Source organism: Trichoplax adhaerens, genomic scaffold, assembly GCF_000150275.1.
Source record: "Trichoplax adhaerens TRIADscaffold_4 genomic scaffold, whole genome shotgun sequence".
Lineage (NCBI taxonomy): Eukaryota > Metazoa > Placozoa > Uniplacotomia > Trichoplacea > Trichoplacidae > Trichoplax > Trichoplax adhaerens.
Window position 1 is genome coordinate 5,904,546 of NW_002060946.1, and position 12,392 is coordinate 5,916,937.

General features: G+C 32.1%; 2 protein-coding genes across 2 annotated transcripts; both read right to left on the reverse strand.

Moving 5' to 3' along the window:
• Positions 1-4,542: 4,542 nt before the first annotated feature.
• TRIADDRAFT_55871 (uncharacterized protein) lies at positions 4,543-10,537 on the reverse strand (the record flags this gene model as incomplete). The annotated part of the gene is made up of 15 exons (XM_002112105.1): positions 4,543-4,661; positions 4,798-4,938; positions 5,377-5,458; positions 5,654-5,707; positions 5,813-5,981; positions 6,231-6,385; positions 6,521-6,581; positions 6,687-6,753; positions 7,054-7,210; positions 8,499-8,601; positions 8,795-9,045; positions 9,236-9,541; positions 9,692-9,760; positions 10,198-10,304; positions 10,408-10,537. 15 exons carry the CDS (start codon positions 10,535-10,537, stop codon positions 4,543-4,545), a joined length of 1,971 nt encoding a protein of 656 aa, XP_002112141.1.
• An 87-nt stretch (positions 10,538-10,624) lies between these two features.
• TRIADDRAFT_55872 (uncharacterized protein) lies at positions 10,625-11,633 on the reverse strand (the record flags this gene model as incomplete). Its single annotated transcript, XM_002112106.1, has 3 exons — positions 10,625-10,792; positions 11,149-11,355; positions 11,508-11,633. 3 exons carry the CDS (start codon positions 11,631-11,633, stop codon positions 10,625-10,627), a joined length of 501 nt encoding a protein of 166 aa, XP_002112142.1.
• Positions 11,634-12,392: the final 759 nt, after the last annotated feature.

The following is a 12,392-nucleotide window of genomic DNA, read 5'->3' on the forward strand; positions in this document are numbered from 1 at the left end:
ATTCAATATTGAGGGAAATTACTTTTGCCAGAGTAGAAAATTGGGGGGGGGGCCATTTTCTGCTCTAGCAGGACAGGCATTAATTCAATACTGCCGTATGTGAACGATATGCTAGTGATAGTAAAGAGTGTGCGCGTCATTGCAACTGACTGCTCAAAGAATTACAGCAATCTTATTGGATAGCGGCCGTTTATCTTTGTTCAAATCGCGTCAACCAAAGCGATTGCAATTGACTCATCAAATATTGACGCCACTTAAATAACACGATCTTCATTGGCGATAAATATCAGCAATGATCATGGCACCAATCGATTCTTGGCAAGGCAACCATGATCGTGATCGCATCGAAAGGGTTTTTATTTATCCTGTCGATCTTAAAACAATTAATTGACTAGGATAAGCAGGACACAGTTTTATTAATCTGGCTAGCTGGCCTTTTAAGCCAAGATAATCCCAAATCGTAGCACTTTAATCTAATCGATAACGTAAACGAAAAGAACGAATTTCTACTTGTTATTCGTTTACCTCTAGAGTCTGTAGAGCATGCAGAAGCGGCGATATAAAGTAGCTGTATGTATAGATGTGCATAAAATGAACTGGTTAGCTTCTTATAATGTATCGTATAATTTATAAAATACTTTAACCGGCAATTCGATCAGGTATTTTTATACTGTTAGAGTTTATTTACTGCTTATAAAAAAAATGAAATTCTAGTCAAACTTCATGTCATGCGTCATACGCATAAATGTCGCTATCATTCCGGCCGCATAGGTAGTTAGTGTAGATCTAATTTTACTATTTTATCAAGGATAACTGCAGTACTAAGTCAACGCGTTTTTTTCTTGCTTACTCTTATAATCAGTCATAGACAGTACTGTAAAGTAAAATGGACAAGTACGTTCAGCATGCGAAGTATAACGAGCGAGGTTTCTACCAGTGATATTAAACTTAGTGCCCGTGATAAAATTGGGCGTTGAAAATAAATTATACCAAAGAAGGATTGCTTCATCATAGAATATTATGACGTAAGTTTGACGTTGGTGTGGGTTAAAGTTAGGTAGGCTAGAAAAATACTGTACACGTAGTCATAGCGATATTTTTTTATCAACAGAGAAAGTAACGCCGGATGAAAAGTGTTGTACAGTATGTTTTATTTGCAGTATCAAGGAGAAAGAATCCAACGCTGGATAGTGGACATTGCACTAGCTTTAGTTACAGATTTATTAATCTTATTTCAAGATCAATTAGCATGCCATCACCAAAATAGGAGTCCTGAGGTAATGCTACGCTGTCCAGTGGCAAGCATATATATACAATAGAGTCGATAATTAACTTCAATGATAGCTTACAGCATAAAAATAAGGCATTAAAACGGTCACAATCTTACAATATGGTGGATATAACTCGTTTAGCGTTGGTTTTGTGTTTGTTAAATGATGTTGTGTTTAGGTTAAATACAACTCCAAAACTCTAACATCGCTCGTGCAATACTACTAAACGTATAAGAGAAAATGCTATGGCATGAAATGCAATGCAATCGACCAATTTCAATAGGACCGGTAATAAGGTAGCTAAAAAGACTTAAATAAGGTAGACAAATCTCATACTATATTACGATACTAATAAAGTTTATACTATCATTAAAAATATATCGCATGTTCTATTTTTATTAACTGAAAGCCATTCGACATTGAAACAACGTAATGATAATAGTAAATGCTGGTAATTACTGTCTCTCATTAAGGAAGAAATGATCATCCATTTCACAAGTGTGTCAATGCATAACCGTTTAATTTCATTAGATACATGTTGGATATTAATTGACAAGCCATCAATAGATTTTAAATTGCTACATATAGCCACGTATAGTGGGAAATGCTGTATTTGACATTGAAGAAGACGAAAATCGATAGCTAGAGATAGATCATGCATCTTTGATGAATTATTTTTATACCTTTATGTCATTTAGGCGATTTAAACTCCTTTCATTGCTAATACGCTTATAATATTACATAATGGCTAGTTAAAACCTACACTGACCGAACTATACAAAATAAGTTGATATACAAACCTTTTATTTCAACAATATTATATATTATCAGATATAGCATTGTATCATCGATATTGAAATAAAATAAGTCAAGCATAATATAATTATTTAGGACTGAAGCACATCAACAAAGTATATGATAGATAGATATATTCTAACTGCCAATGTGCCGATTAGAATATTCTTCGGTGCTACATATAGAAGGATTAAATCAAATGATACAGAATGAATTTGCAAAAATCATGCTACAATAGTATCGGTTTTAAATTCTCAGAAATTATAGGTAATTACCTGTTCAAGCCCGATGAAGTGCCAAACAACATTTTTAATATTTTTGTATAAAGGTTACACACATGTTCCTTGATGATTGCTCAAGCATTCTGCTCTATATTGTAGAAAGAATTAACACTCTATTTTGTTTATGTGCTAGTTTGAGGCTACTGAATAATGATTCTATTAAACTACACTAGTGCTAATGATAGTGAAATGAATGCCTCTTTTTCGATATCTTATAGAATATGATTTAACCGATGGAAACAGCATAAAATAATCTAAGTAGCCTTTTATACGCTATGTTATAAAGTCTTAACAGTGACGCACCACTACGAATTGGTATTGACGATGTCCAAGAGCTTACTGATCATCATCACTGAGATAGATAAGTGAAACAAGCGTATTTTTTTCTGAAATATGTTTTGCTTATCCTAATCAATTGCGCGAATGTTGGATTTTAATTAAGGCCTGGCAATATTTCATATAAGAACCAGCAAAAATTTTTCTGTCCAATGTGTCACTATTGTGCATTATTGGAAATGAAGCCAGTAAGAAGACATAAAGCTATTTAGGAAAGCTTTTGTTCAATACAGCGCATAGTTAGGGATATGATAACCGACTGACAATATCACTTATTGCCTCTTTACCTTGTCTTTTAAATTCGTAAATGATGTATTTCAAATTTAAACAATTTGTGGGATGTATGTTAAACATAAACAGATTTTAGACAGCTTGCGCGGTTTTATAAATACTGTAGTAAACTTTACTATGGCCTGCTTCAATCTTACTCAGTTTACTCTAGATGAATATAGTTAGAAGGTTTATTTGTTGCTGTTGGTACGCAAATTTCATTAACGCCAATATTGATACAATTTCAGACTAAACGGTTAGGATTTTAGAGCGTATAATGGTACTGTAAATTATTCCTAGTAAGTACTGAATGAAATAATATATTCTCCTATAATGATGAATCACAGAATTTCATAACTTATAATTTTAGATGAAAGGTTCAACTATAAAATTCTCTAATACAATACATAATTCTGATGATTCTTCACAGCCAAAATAAGAATTTTTTTAATGGCTTATTACTGGTCTATTTAAAATTTAATAAAATATTTATAAAAAAAATATCATCTTTATAGTCAAAACTAGATAAAATGCGACGTATAAGACAACGGGCAACTAACTGCGAAATTTCAATATGTCGAATCTTAATAAGTCAGTCGCGCACGATTCATTTTTACTATCCATCAATATTTATCATGCAAATTAGAATAGGCAATATTTTATTTTCGGTCGCAAAGTATCCAATGAAACAATCTCTCTAATGGATCTAGCTAATGCGGGGGTGGTATATAGGTCCAAAGTTTTCTTAGAATCTAAGGCCAGATTGTCTTGTACATTAATTTAAAATACTTATAGTTCAATTATTCACCCCTCTTGAGAAATTACCAATTGCATTGAAATTGTAATTGGCATAGTGAGATTATTGTCATACTGCATATCATTAAATCTATGATTCAATTCTTTAATACAGTAGAGCAGAAAACTATATTTCATGTAGACAAGGTATTTTGATCTGGACTGTTTATTCAATAATTCCTGTTGTCCATGGTTCAAGTACACTTAATCTAGACAGTACCTTATGGTATCAAATTTAGAAGCAAATTAGAATCATGAGCTTAACTAATTGATTATTGCTGACGTCATCCAAATATTTCAATAGCAAAACCAGTAAATTAGATAATAGTTTTAAAAGATTTAATAAACATGAAACTATAGTATAAAACTTACCCTGCTATCTATTCTATAGATTAACTCCATTTAATATTTAATATACTATAAGAGACATTAAAAATAATGCAATAATTGCTGTATTGTAAAGTAGGTGTATATGGATAATTACATTGATAGTCATGATTTCTTAATTTAATATGGAATACAAACACTCTGGCCACATCATACAACGTACAAACATAATTTTATAAGCTGTATGGCAGTTAAGAAGTCTACTTTACATCATTTTTTAAACTTAAAAGCAAATGATCTTGTATTCTATCTTTAATTCATTTAAATAGGAATATGAATCAAGGTAATTTGTACTCTAGCGTCAACGAGTAGACATGATATGATAATATTTTAGACCGTTTCGCTTTCTTTCCGTCCTGTTGCTAATTCATTGGTTCAATTTGTTGCATGAGGCAAATTTTTACATTCTACTGATACTGGCCACTGTCTGGCGAAGTTGATAATGTATCAATACAATCTCGATTGAAAATACCATCACAACTGGGAAAAGAAATTTTTTTGCACGATGGCTTCTCGGATGAAGATTCTAAATAAAAAATGGGACGTTAACCGAAAATTAAATCTAATTTAATATCAGTGCATTTTATGATATATAAGCTAACATCAAAAAGAAAAATAAACATTTCAGAAATTTTATTCTATCCCTATTTCATCGCTATAACCTGTATCTTCCGGCCAATTATTACATTCTATTGATCCTTTACCACTTTCTATTGATATTGAGTCAACACAATTTTGATCAATAGTACCGCCACAGCCTCGAGTAGGAGCTTTACGACGTAAAGACTGCCCCGATGATGACACTAAATAGAAAATAGAGTAGTAGCAAGACATTTTAACCGTGATAATTAAAATATTGTGGGTGATCGCTTATACTAAATGCAATGTTGGCTCAGTACTAAATAGTAAAGGCTACTGCTGCTATGATTCATTTTAAATGAATGCAATAAAGTTTCAATTAAACTTGCCAGAATATGGTTTATTAAATGATGTCGTAGTGTGATCTGTAATCGAATCAAAAGCATTAACATATATTTTCATTTTCATCTGTCAATAGTAGCTAGGAAAATGATGAGTGTGTTTATGTCACAGCAAAACTACGATGTAACGAATTAATAGGCTTTGTTACTCATAGTAATGGAAAATCGTAAACTATGGCCTAGATATACTATCCCAATAAGCAATCCAAGACTTTCTACTGCATAAATTACAGTTTAAAAAGATTTCAATCTTCATGGTACCTGTCTGAACTTTACCAGAGTTACAGTGTAATGTATTTCCTTGACTATAGGAGTTAAGACATAGTTGGACTTGTGATCTTGACTATAGCATTGAAAGAAAGTCAAAACTTGTAATAAAATCGTACTACAATAAATAATAACAAATCATTTCGCCATATCAGTAGGATAAGTTATACTACAAAATTGCAATGTTTATGGTCATAATTTCAAGAATGATTATCATAAACTTTATCATAAATCTAGCGAAGGAAAGCATTGACTCAACTACAGCATGCACCTGCGCTCTAGCAGGGCGCCATCGAAAATTCCGTCTTTTTATAGCTGCTATCACCTAATTATAAGGATATTGACACGAAATTTTTCGTTTAATACATTTAAAGTGTAAACAAGCAGTTAGAATCAGGACATGTTTATTAAATAGTAGCTGAAAATTAACCTGTTTATCCAATAGGCAATGGAATAGGAATAGTACAAACCCTTGCATTGAAATTGATATGGTGAACAAATAGTCAGCTACGTAATCCCCTGGTATAGGAACGAATAAGCCAACAATCCAGCACAATCCTAGCAATGGTAAGAGTGCTATAGCATTTCGAATATCAGTCCTACAATGCAAATAGTAAAACCGATCCTTACTCCTAGTTGAAAAGCTAATTATTGGTATTAATAGATGTATGTCTATATCTTTTAGTAAATATGATGAAAATTATAACGATTACAACTTTAGAAATGAATTATTATTGCTTATAGATTTGTTACTATAGTTAATATGAAGACACCCTAAACTGCCTCTTAGTATGGTTGTTGCAATACTATATCTATTCGGAGATTGGTAAACCAGAAAATGCTTCTACCTTAGTGATTTGCGATTGCTTTCGGAAGCTTTTTTTACTCCATCAGACATTCTATGAGTTAGGATATATAGTGTTATTCCAAATATGATGATATTAGTCTGTAAAAGAACGCATCTTTCGTAAGCGCTAGCAAGTTCCGAAATTGGAAATACTTGCTATGTATAATCAAAAAATTATCAATCGTAATCTTCAAACGCATTCTCTCGTCGGAAGCAGTTATGTTTTATAGTCTTTCGACGTGCTATCTTTAAGATATCTTAATTATTGATGTCTTCTATTATTCCACCTACTAAGGTTATGACGGTTAATGGAGCAAGGAATACCCAAATAAATGAGGAGCGTATCCAACAACTATCAATAATAAAAATAATTTACCATAGTATTAAAGTATTGCATATATTTTAATCGATAGTAAGAATACGGTGAATATTACAAATTATTTCTATTCATACATACGCTGTATTATTTGTATAAGCTTGAGGAAAAGCAGCAATGCTTATGCCACTGACTACAGCTGGAGTTCCTAAAATTGCGGATTATATAATTATATCAAGTTTCCACTGCTATCTATACTAGTATTGGCTTGATATCATTTTTAGTCTTCATCTAATTTTACCGATATCTTAAAACATTTTATTGCAAAAGTAATATTTCAAAATTTTATACTGCTTCAAAAGCACGAAAAATTAATCTCGATTGATATCTTTAATGAAAATAATTTTCCGTAAATCCTTTCCCAAAGTTGAGCCTTTTAGCTTAATTTTTCTTTGTTTTATTGCTAATAGACTATCAATTGTGCTTTACTCTAACCAATCATACTCACCCCAACCAATCGCCAGGAATAGATAAATATGCCATCTTCTTTCAATTATAAAGACTGTTACCAAAACACGATATAAGTGAATGCCCTCTACGAGCTGCCATGTGAAAATGCTAGTGAAGAAGAATTGTAGCATTACAGTAATGGCAGTACACCAACCCTAATCCGTAAGAGAAATAATCTTGTAAGTATATTCAGCGTGCAATTGCTGTAGTGTGATTTACAGCTAACAATTAAATTGTTTATCAAAGTGAAAAATTTAATGAATACAATAACGAATTTGAAAAGCGTTGTTCATACCTTGAATATAAAGTATATCAATTATTTATAGAAATATTATTTTACATTTAATATTGTAATCACTCGTAATTATCTTAGTATTAATTTTACGTAAACTTATAATATTGTTATATTTTCCGTTATGACTAAGGTGATGTATCATTTCGAATTTATTTCGTCTTGTGGCTCTTGTCTGATATCTGAATCAATTTCGAAATTCAATACTTGCTTAGTCTATTCTAAATCTGAGTGCTTGTTACGGAGCCAAGCTCCGAAATAATAAAGGCCTTGTTAATTAAAATATCTAATATAAATTGTTGTTTGTTCCAGTAGTCTAATAAGCGTTAATGAATACTTATTTATTGATAAGATTAATGTCTAAGTAATTGAATACTAATACCTAAGTGTAACGTGTAATTTGTGCTGAGCCTTGAGGCTCTAATTGGCACAAATAAATTTATTGTTGTTAATTAGCGTTAAGTTATACTGATTTATGTTAACTTCTTCTATCTAAATTCCTATACTGTAAGTCGCTATGTCTAAGATACTAACATATGCACCATCGGCGGAGACCCAGACTATATAAACTCGAGCACTAAATTAGCTCTTCAGTTCCATTTTAATCATTTTTAGGTCCACTTGATCATCATTACAAGGAGTTTTCTAACGTACTTTTTACTAGATTCTTTTACTAGGATTTATCTCAATAAAGTAAAGTCCTTAAACCTATTACCCGTTGGCAGCTTATCTATGTAGTCGAGAGTTAATTCAACTACGATAAGTCGCCTAAATCGGCTGGGGGCACTAGTAGTCGCAACAACAGCGTTTAAGATCCGTTCAAAAAGGCAATTCGTAATAGTGCTAAATAATAATACCAAACTTGGATTACGGTATACGAGTATTAATGCATTTTACTATAGATGTGCCTAAAATCGAATAATCTAACTGCCGTAGACAGACAGAGCACAATAGATTCTAAACATAAGCAGCTATACACAGTTACTGTTAAAAGCGAACTTAATTCGTTTACTTTGGAACCAGAAGAGAACATGAACTTTAAACTTTAAAGTGAAAAAACTGGTAAAATGTCTACCAGTTGAGGTTATCGACAGCACTTACAATCTTTAAATGTTATAATATGAATAACTAATCAAATTTCGCCAACTAACCTTATCTGCAGTCTGATTTATTAATGCCATAAATCCGACATTAGAAAATACGATAGCAATAATTAAATTGATGTGGATAAACCATTTGCGCGATTTAGGTAACCTATAACATTCATGAATTGAAGAAGACTTTTGCTACCACTATTATACTTAAAAAGCACACAATAAGATAATTTAAATGACTCAGTTACGCTAATTTCAGTAGCAGTCAAGCCAAGTGTTAACATAAGTATCACCTTATTAAGCAAAACGTAGAGATTTTATTATATTTCACCAACAGAGCGTTTACAGCTTACCTTAGAATTATAAAGGCTAACAAAGTCACAATTAATCCAATCGCTGAAAGGCTTAGACCAATATAGCTTATTATAGACAGTATACGACTGTGCAATAGCCTTACTCTAAACATCGGATCAACAGTGCTGTTAACAATGATAGTTTCGTTACTAGCAATGGTAGTTTCATTACTACCATTAATTTGTATTGGATTATATTGAATAACATGAATAACAGGGGGTGGAAGAGGTTGAAAGGGTGACGGTTGCTCCTATAGTTGAAGATAATTAAAGTAGCAAAAGGACTAACAAATAAATCCATCGTGCTAAATGAATATCGAAACGTTTAATAAATTACAGTACAATTATAAAGTTTTAAAGTTAATTAAACTTCTTTTAGGCTGCTATGGTTACTTAGAGATGTTTCTTTTAATAGCTAATTGTATAATTATTAATCCTTACATCAGAACCGGTAACTAAAACCGTCAAATCGCCCGGTCCTACTGGTTGCGGATTTACCATATCTTGATAGCTATCGTGTATCCCTGGTATTGTTATTATAATTGTAATAGGAGGTAGAGGTACTACTATCCCAACATGTGTGCAGCCAGATTGGTACCAACTCAACTCATAAGAAATTAATTTACTCATATTCGCCTGATATGTAAAATTTTCCCAAGTTCCTAGGAATGAGTTGGTAGCCTCTTCTCCGAAGACATTATATGTTAGCTGGTAAAAGACATTGGATAAGGTAACTTGTTGTCCTTCCTAACCCGATAAGATGTGTCTTAATGTTAGGTTATACTTGCAAATAGTTCATCGTATAGAATTTTTTATACCCCATCATGATATTGCAATAGCAAATCGACGTATTCTCAACGTCGATGCAAACTAATTTATCCATTAGAATCAACTTACATGAATAGGACAGTGAGTAGACGTCGTTTCTAACTGCTGTAGTATATCGGTCGCAGTTCGAAGTAAACACTACAGTTGAAGAGCAATTATGTCGAACGATCGAAATAACGTACATATGTATACTGTCAATAATCATTAATGAAAAATATATAATAAAGTAACAATAATAATTATAGTTCTAAACTAGAATCGAACAAAAACTAAATCAGTAATAGTATATTTACGTTATCTAGATTCTGATATTCCAAAGGATAATTGGTAACGTTACGCTCTTGCCGGATGGTATATATTAAGTTAAGCGTGTCAATAGTTAATTGCTTTCCAGCCACGTCGCCTTGATTTTTATGAAGAAAACTAGCCATCTGAATCAAGTACGAAGGTGGATAATCTTTGCTTTTTATCGTGATCATCTGTTACCAACACACGATCGAGATATAAACGAATTATTAATATTTTGATTACTTCTCAGTATTACTGTTTACACTTAAGTTTTTCGTCGCATGTACCCGTTCGTAAACTATTGAAACAATTTCTGAATAGCAATGGCAGTCACTAACTGGCGACCATATAGAAGAATTCGTTAATGTTGATTGGCACCACCGATACAAATCACCTAAATACGGAAATATATCAAGACAGACTTAGATATCCAATTTTCCTCTTTAAGAATACCAGATAACTGATATTCCACGGCAGTTGGATCAAAATTGAACTACCTTTGACTTTATCCAAACCATAATATTGACTGCATTTAGAAAGCTGAATACTAGAACCAGGAGTAGTTCGCGGCCATAAAATCAAATGCTCAATCTTAGGTTGACAGGCTTCAAAATCTGCTCCAGTCATTTTATTAAAAGAATCGCCATTAAACAGTAGATTGGCATTTAAAATAGATGTTCAATTTTATTTTATTACTATAGGTAGATTGATAACTTATTTACAAAAAATCGTAAGCACAAATTTTTCGTCAACATTTTCATTACCCAACGAATCTGGGCATACTGCATTGTTTGCTAATTCCCCAGTTTGACAACAAACTAATGATTCGCTTTGTAGACCAGATGCGGTTATATTCATTAGTATCTGTAACTGATCCATATCCTGATTGTATCATTAAACAGTATTAGCATCATTTGCATTATAAAATATTACATTGCAACGACAATCCATAGCTGAATAGCGAAAAATTTCATCAAAATTTAAATCTAACCGTTTGATTACAGGATATGTAAGAGGACACCTTTCGTATGATTTCTATAACACACTGTTAGCAATATTATATCATTAGATATTATTAAGTTGGAAACATACCCAATACACATTAAGCTGAATAGGGCACTTAAATTTCAGACTAATTAGAATGACAACTGTAAGAACGAACTTGCTGAATATTACCAGAAAAATTAAATGCTAAAATTCAAACTGATTATCTAAGCGTTCAATTAATAATTTCTTACGCTGAAAGCTAATAATTTCCTTGGATCTTCATCGGAAACACTAGTTAGTTTATCAGAGGCCGCTTGCAGACCAACTGCCAATTGACTCATGTTGATTTTCAAGCTGAAGCCGAGTAATGGAAGATGATCAATGAATTGAAAGATGGATGCATGCAATTTACGCAGTTCATCAGCCAGTGCAGCTGCTGAACCTACATCCGGCATATCCTAAATAAGTAAATATGAATTTATGTGAAAGAATACTTATGAAAGCGTTACAAAATATACGGCAAAGTCAATTTGAAGATATTATCATCTTTTTACTAGATTCTGCAACCATAGATCTAAGTTATGACTCATTCATAAAATCATTTTAGTACCTGGATATTATAAACAGATCTAGTGACATTTGAGTTTCGGCAATCGCAAAGATCGAGATCATTTTGAGAAATTTGATAATTTTCTTTGCAATAAACACTTGCTATTCCTTCGATATCTTCAATCATACCGGAAAAACAATTTTTAAAGTTTAAAAATTGTCATATTGCAGATCTAACTATCATAACTCTAAACAATATGACCTTTCAACAACTAATAATATGCACAATCATAGATTTGGTATGAAGAAGCAAAGATTTAATTGAATATTATACGTAGATATTGTCGGTATATTGGCTTAGCTAATCTGATATAATAGTCTTAGGTAACCGAAAATAGTACTATTACGAGTTTTCTCAGATCATTTTTATAGACTATCACGGTTTCTCCATTTTTACTGAATTCGATTTTTAGGACGCATGGTCTATCAGTTTACCTTGACTGATGCTAGTAAAATTTTGTAAAGAAGAGCAAGACTTTTCTATCACAATCGGTAAAGATTCAAAAGGTGAAACAGATCCACGAAAGCAAGTACCAGCGATTATTTCTGTGCAATTCTCCGATTTGGGAAAGCAATCTTGACAATAAATATCTACAATAGTAAATATCCGTTAGAATAGCCAATTGATCCTTTCTTGGCCGATGATCAGTAGCTTGGCATGTATCGAATCATGCTTACTCGTATTCTTAAACCATTCTTAAAGATTGCACTTACACAAAATCATAATGAAGACATATGTGCTATATTTGAAATGATTAAATCGTCGTAGTTGACGAATACTGTAGTTTAAACCTTTAGATATTTGCTATGAAAAACATATCACTTGCTAAGGTGCCTTAGTTCTCCAAATCTTTAAAATCTGATAAGTTAGGGTATGTTGTAAAGA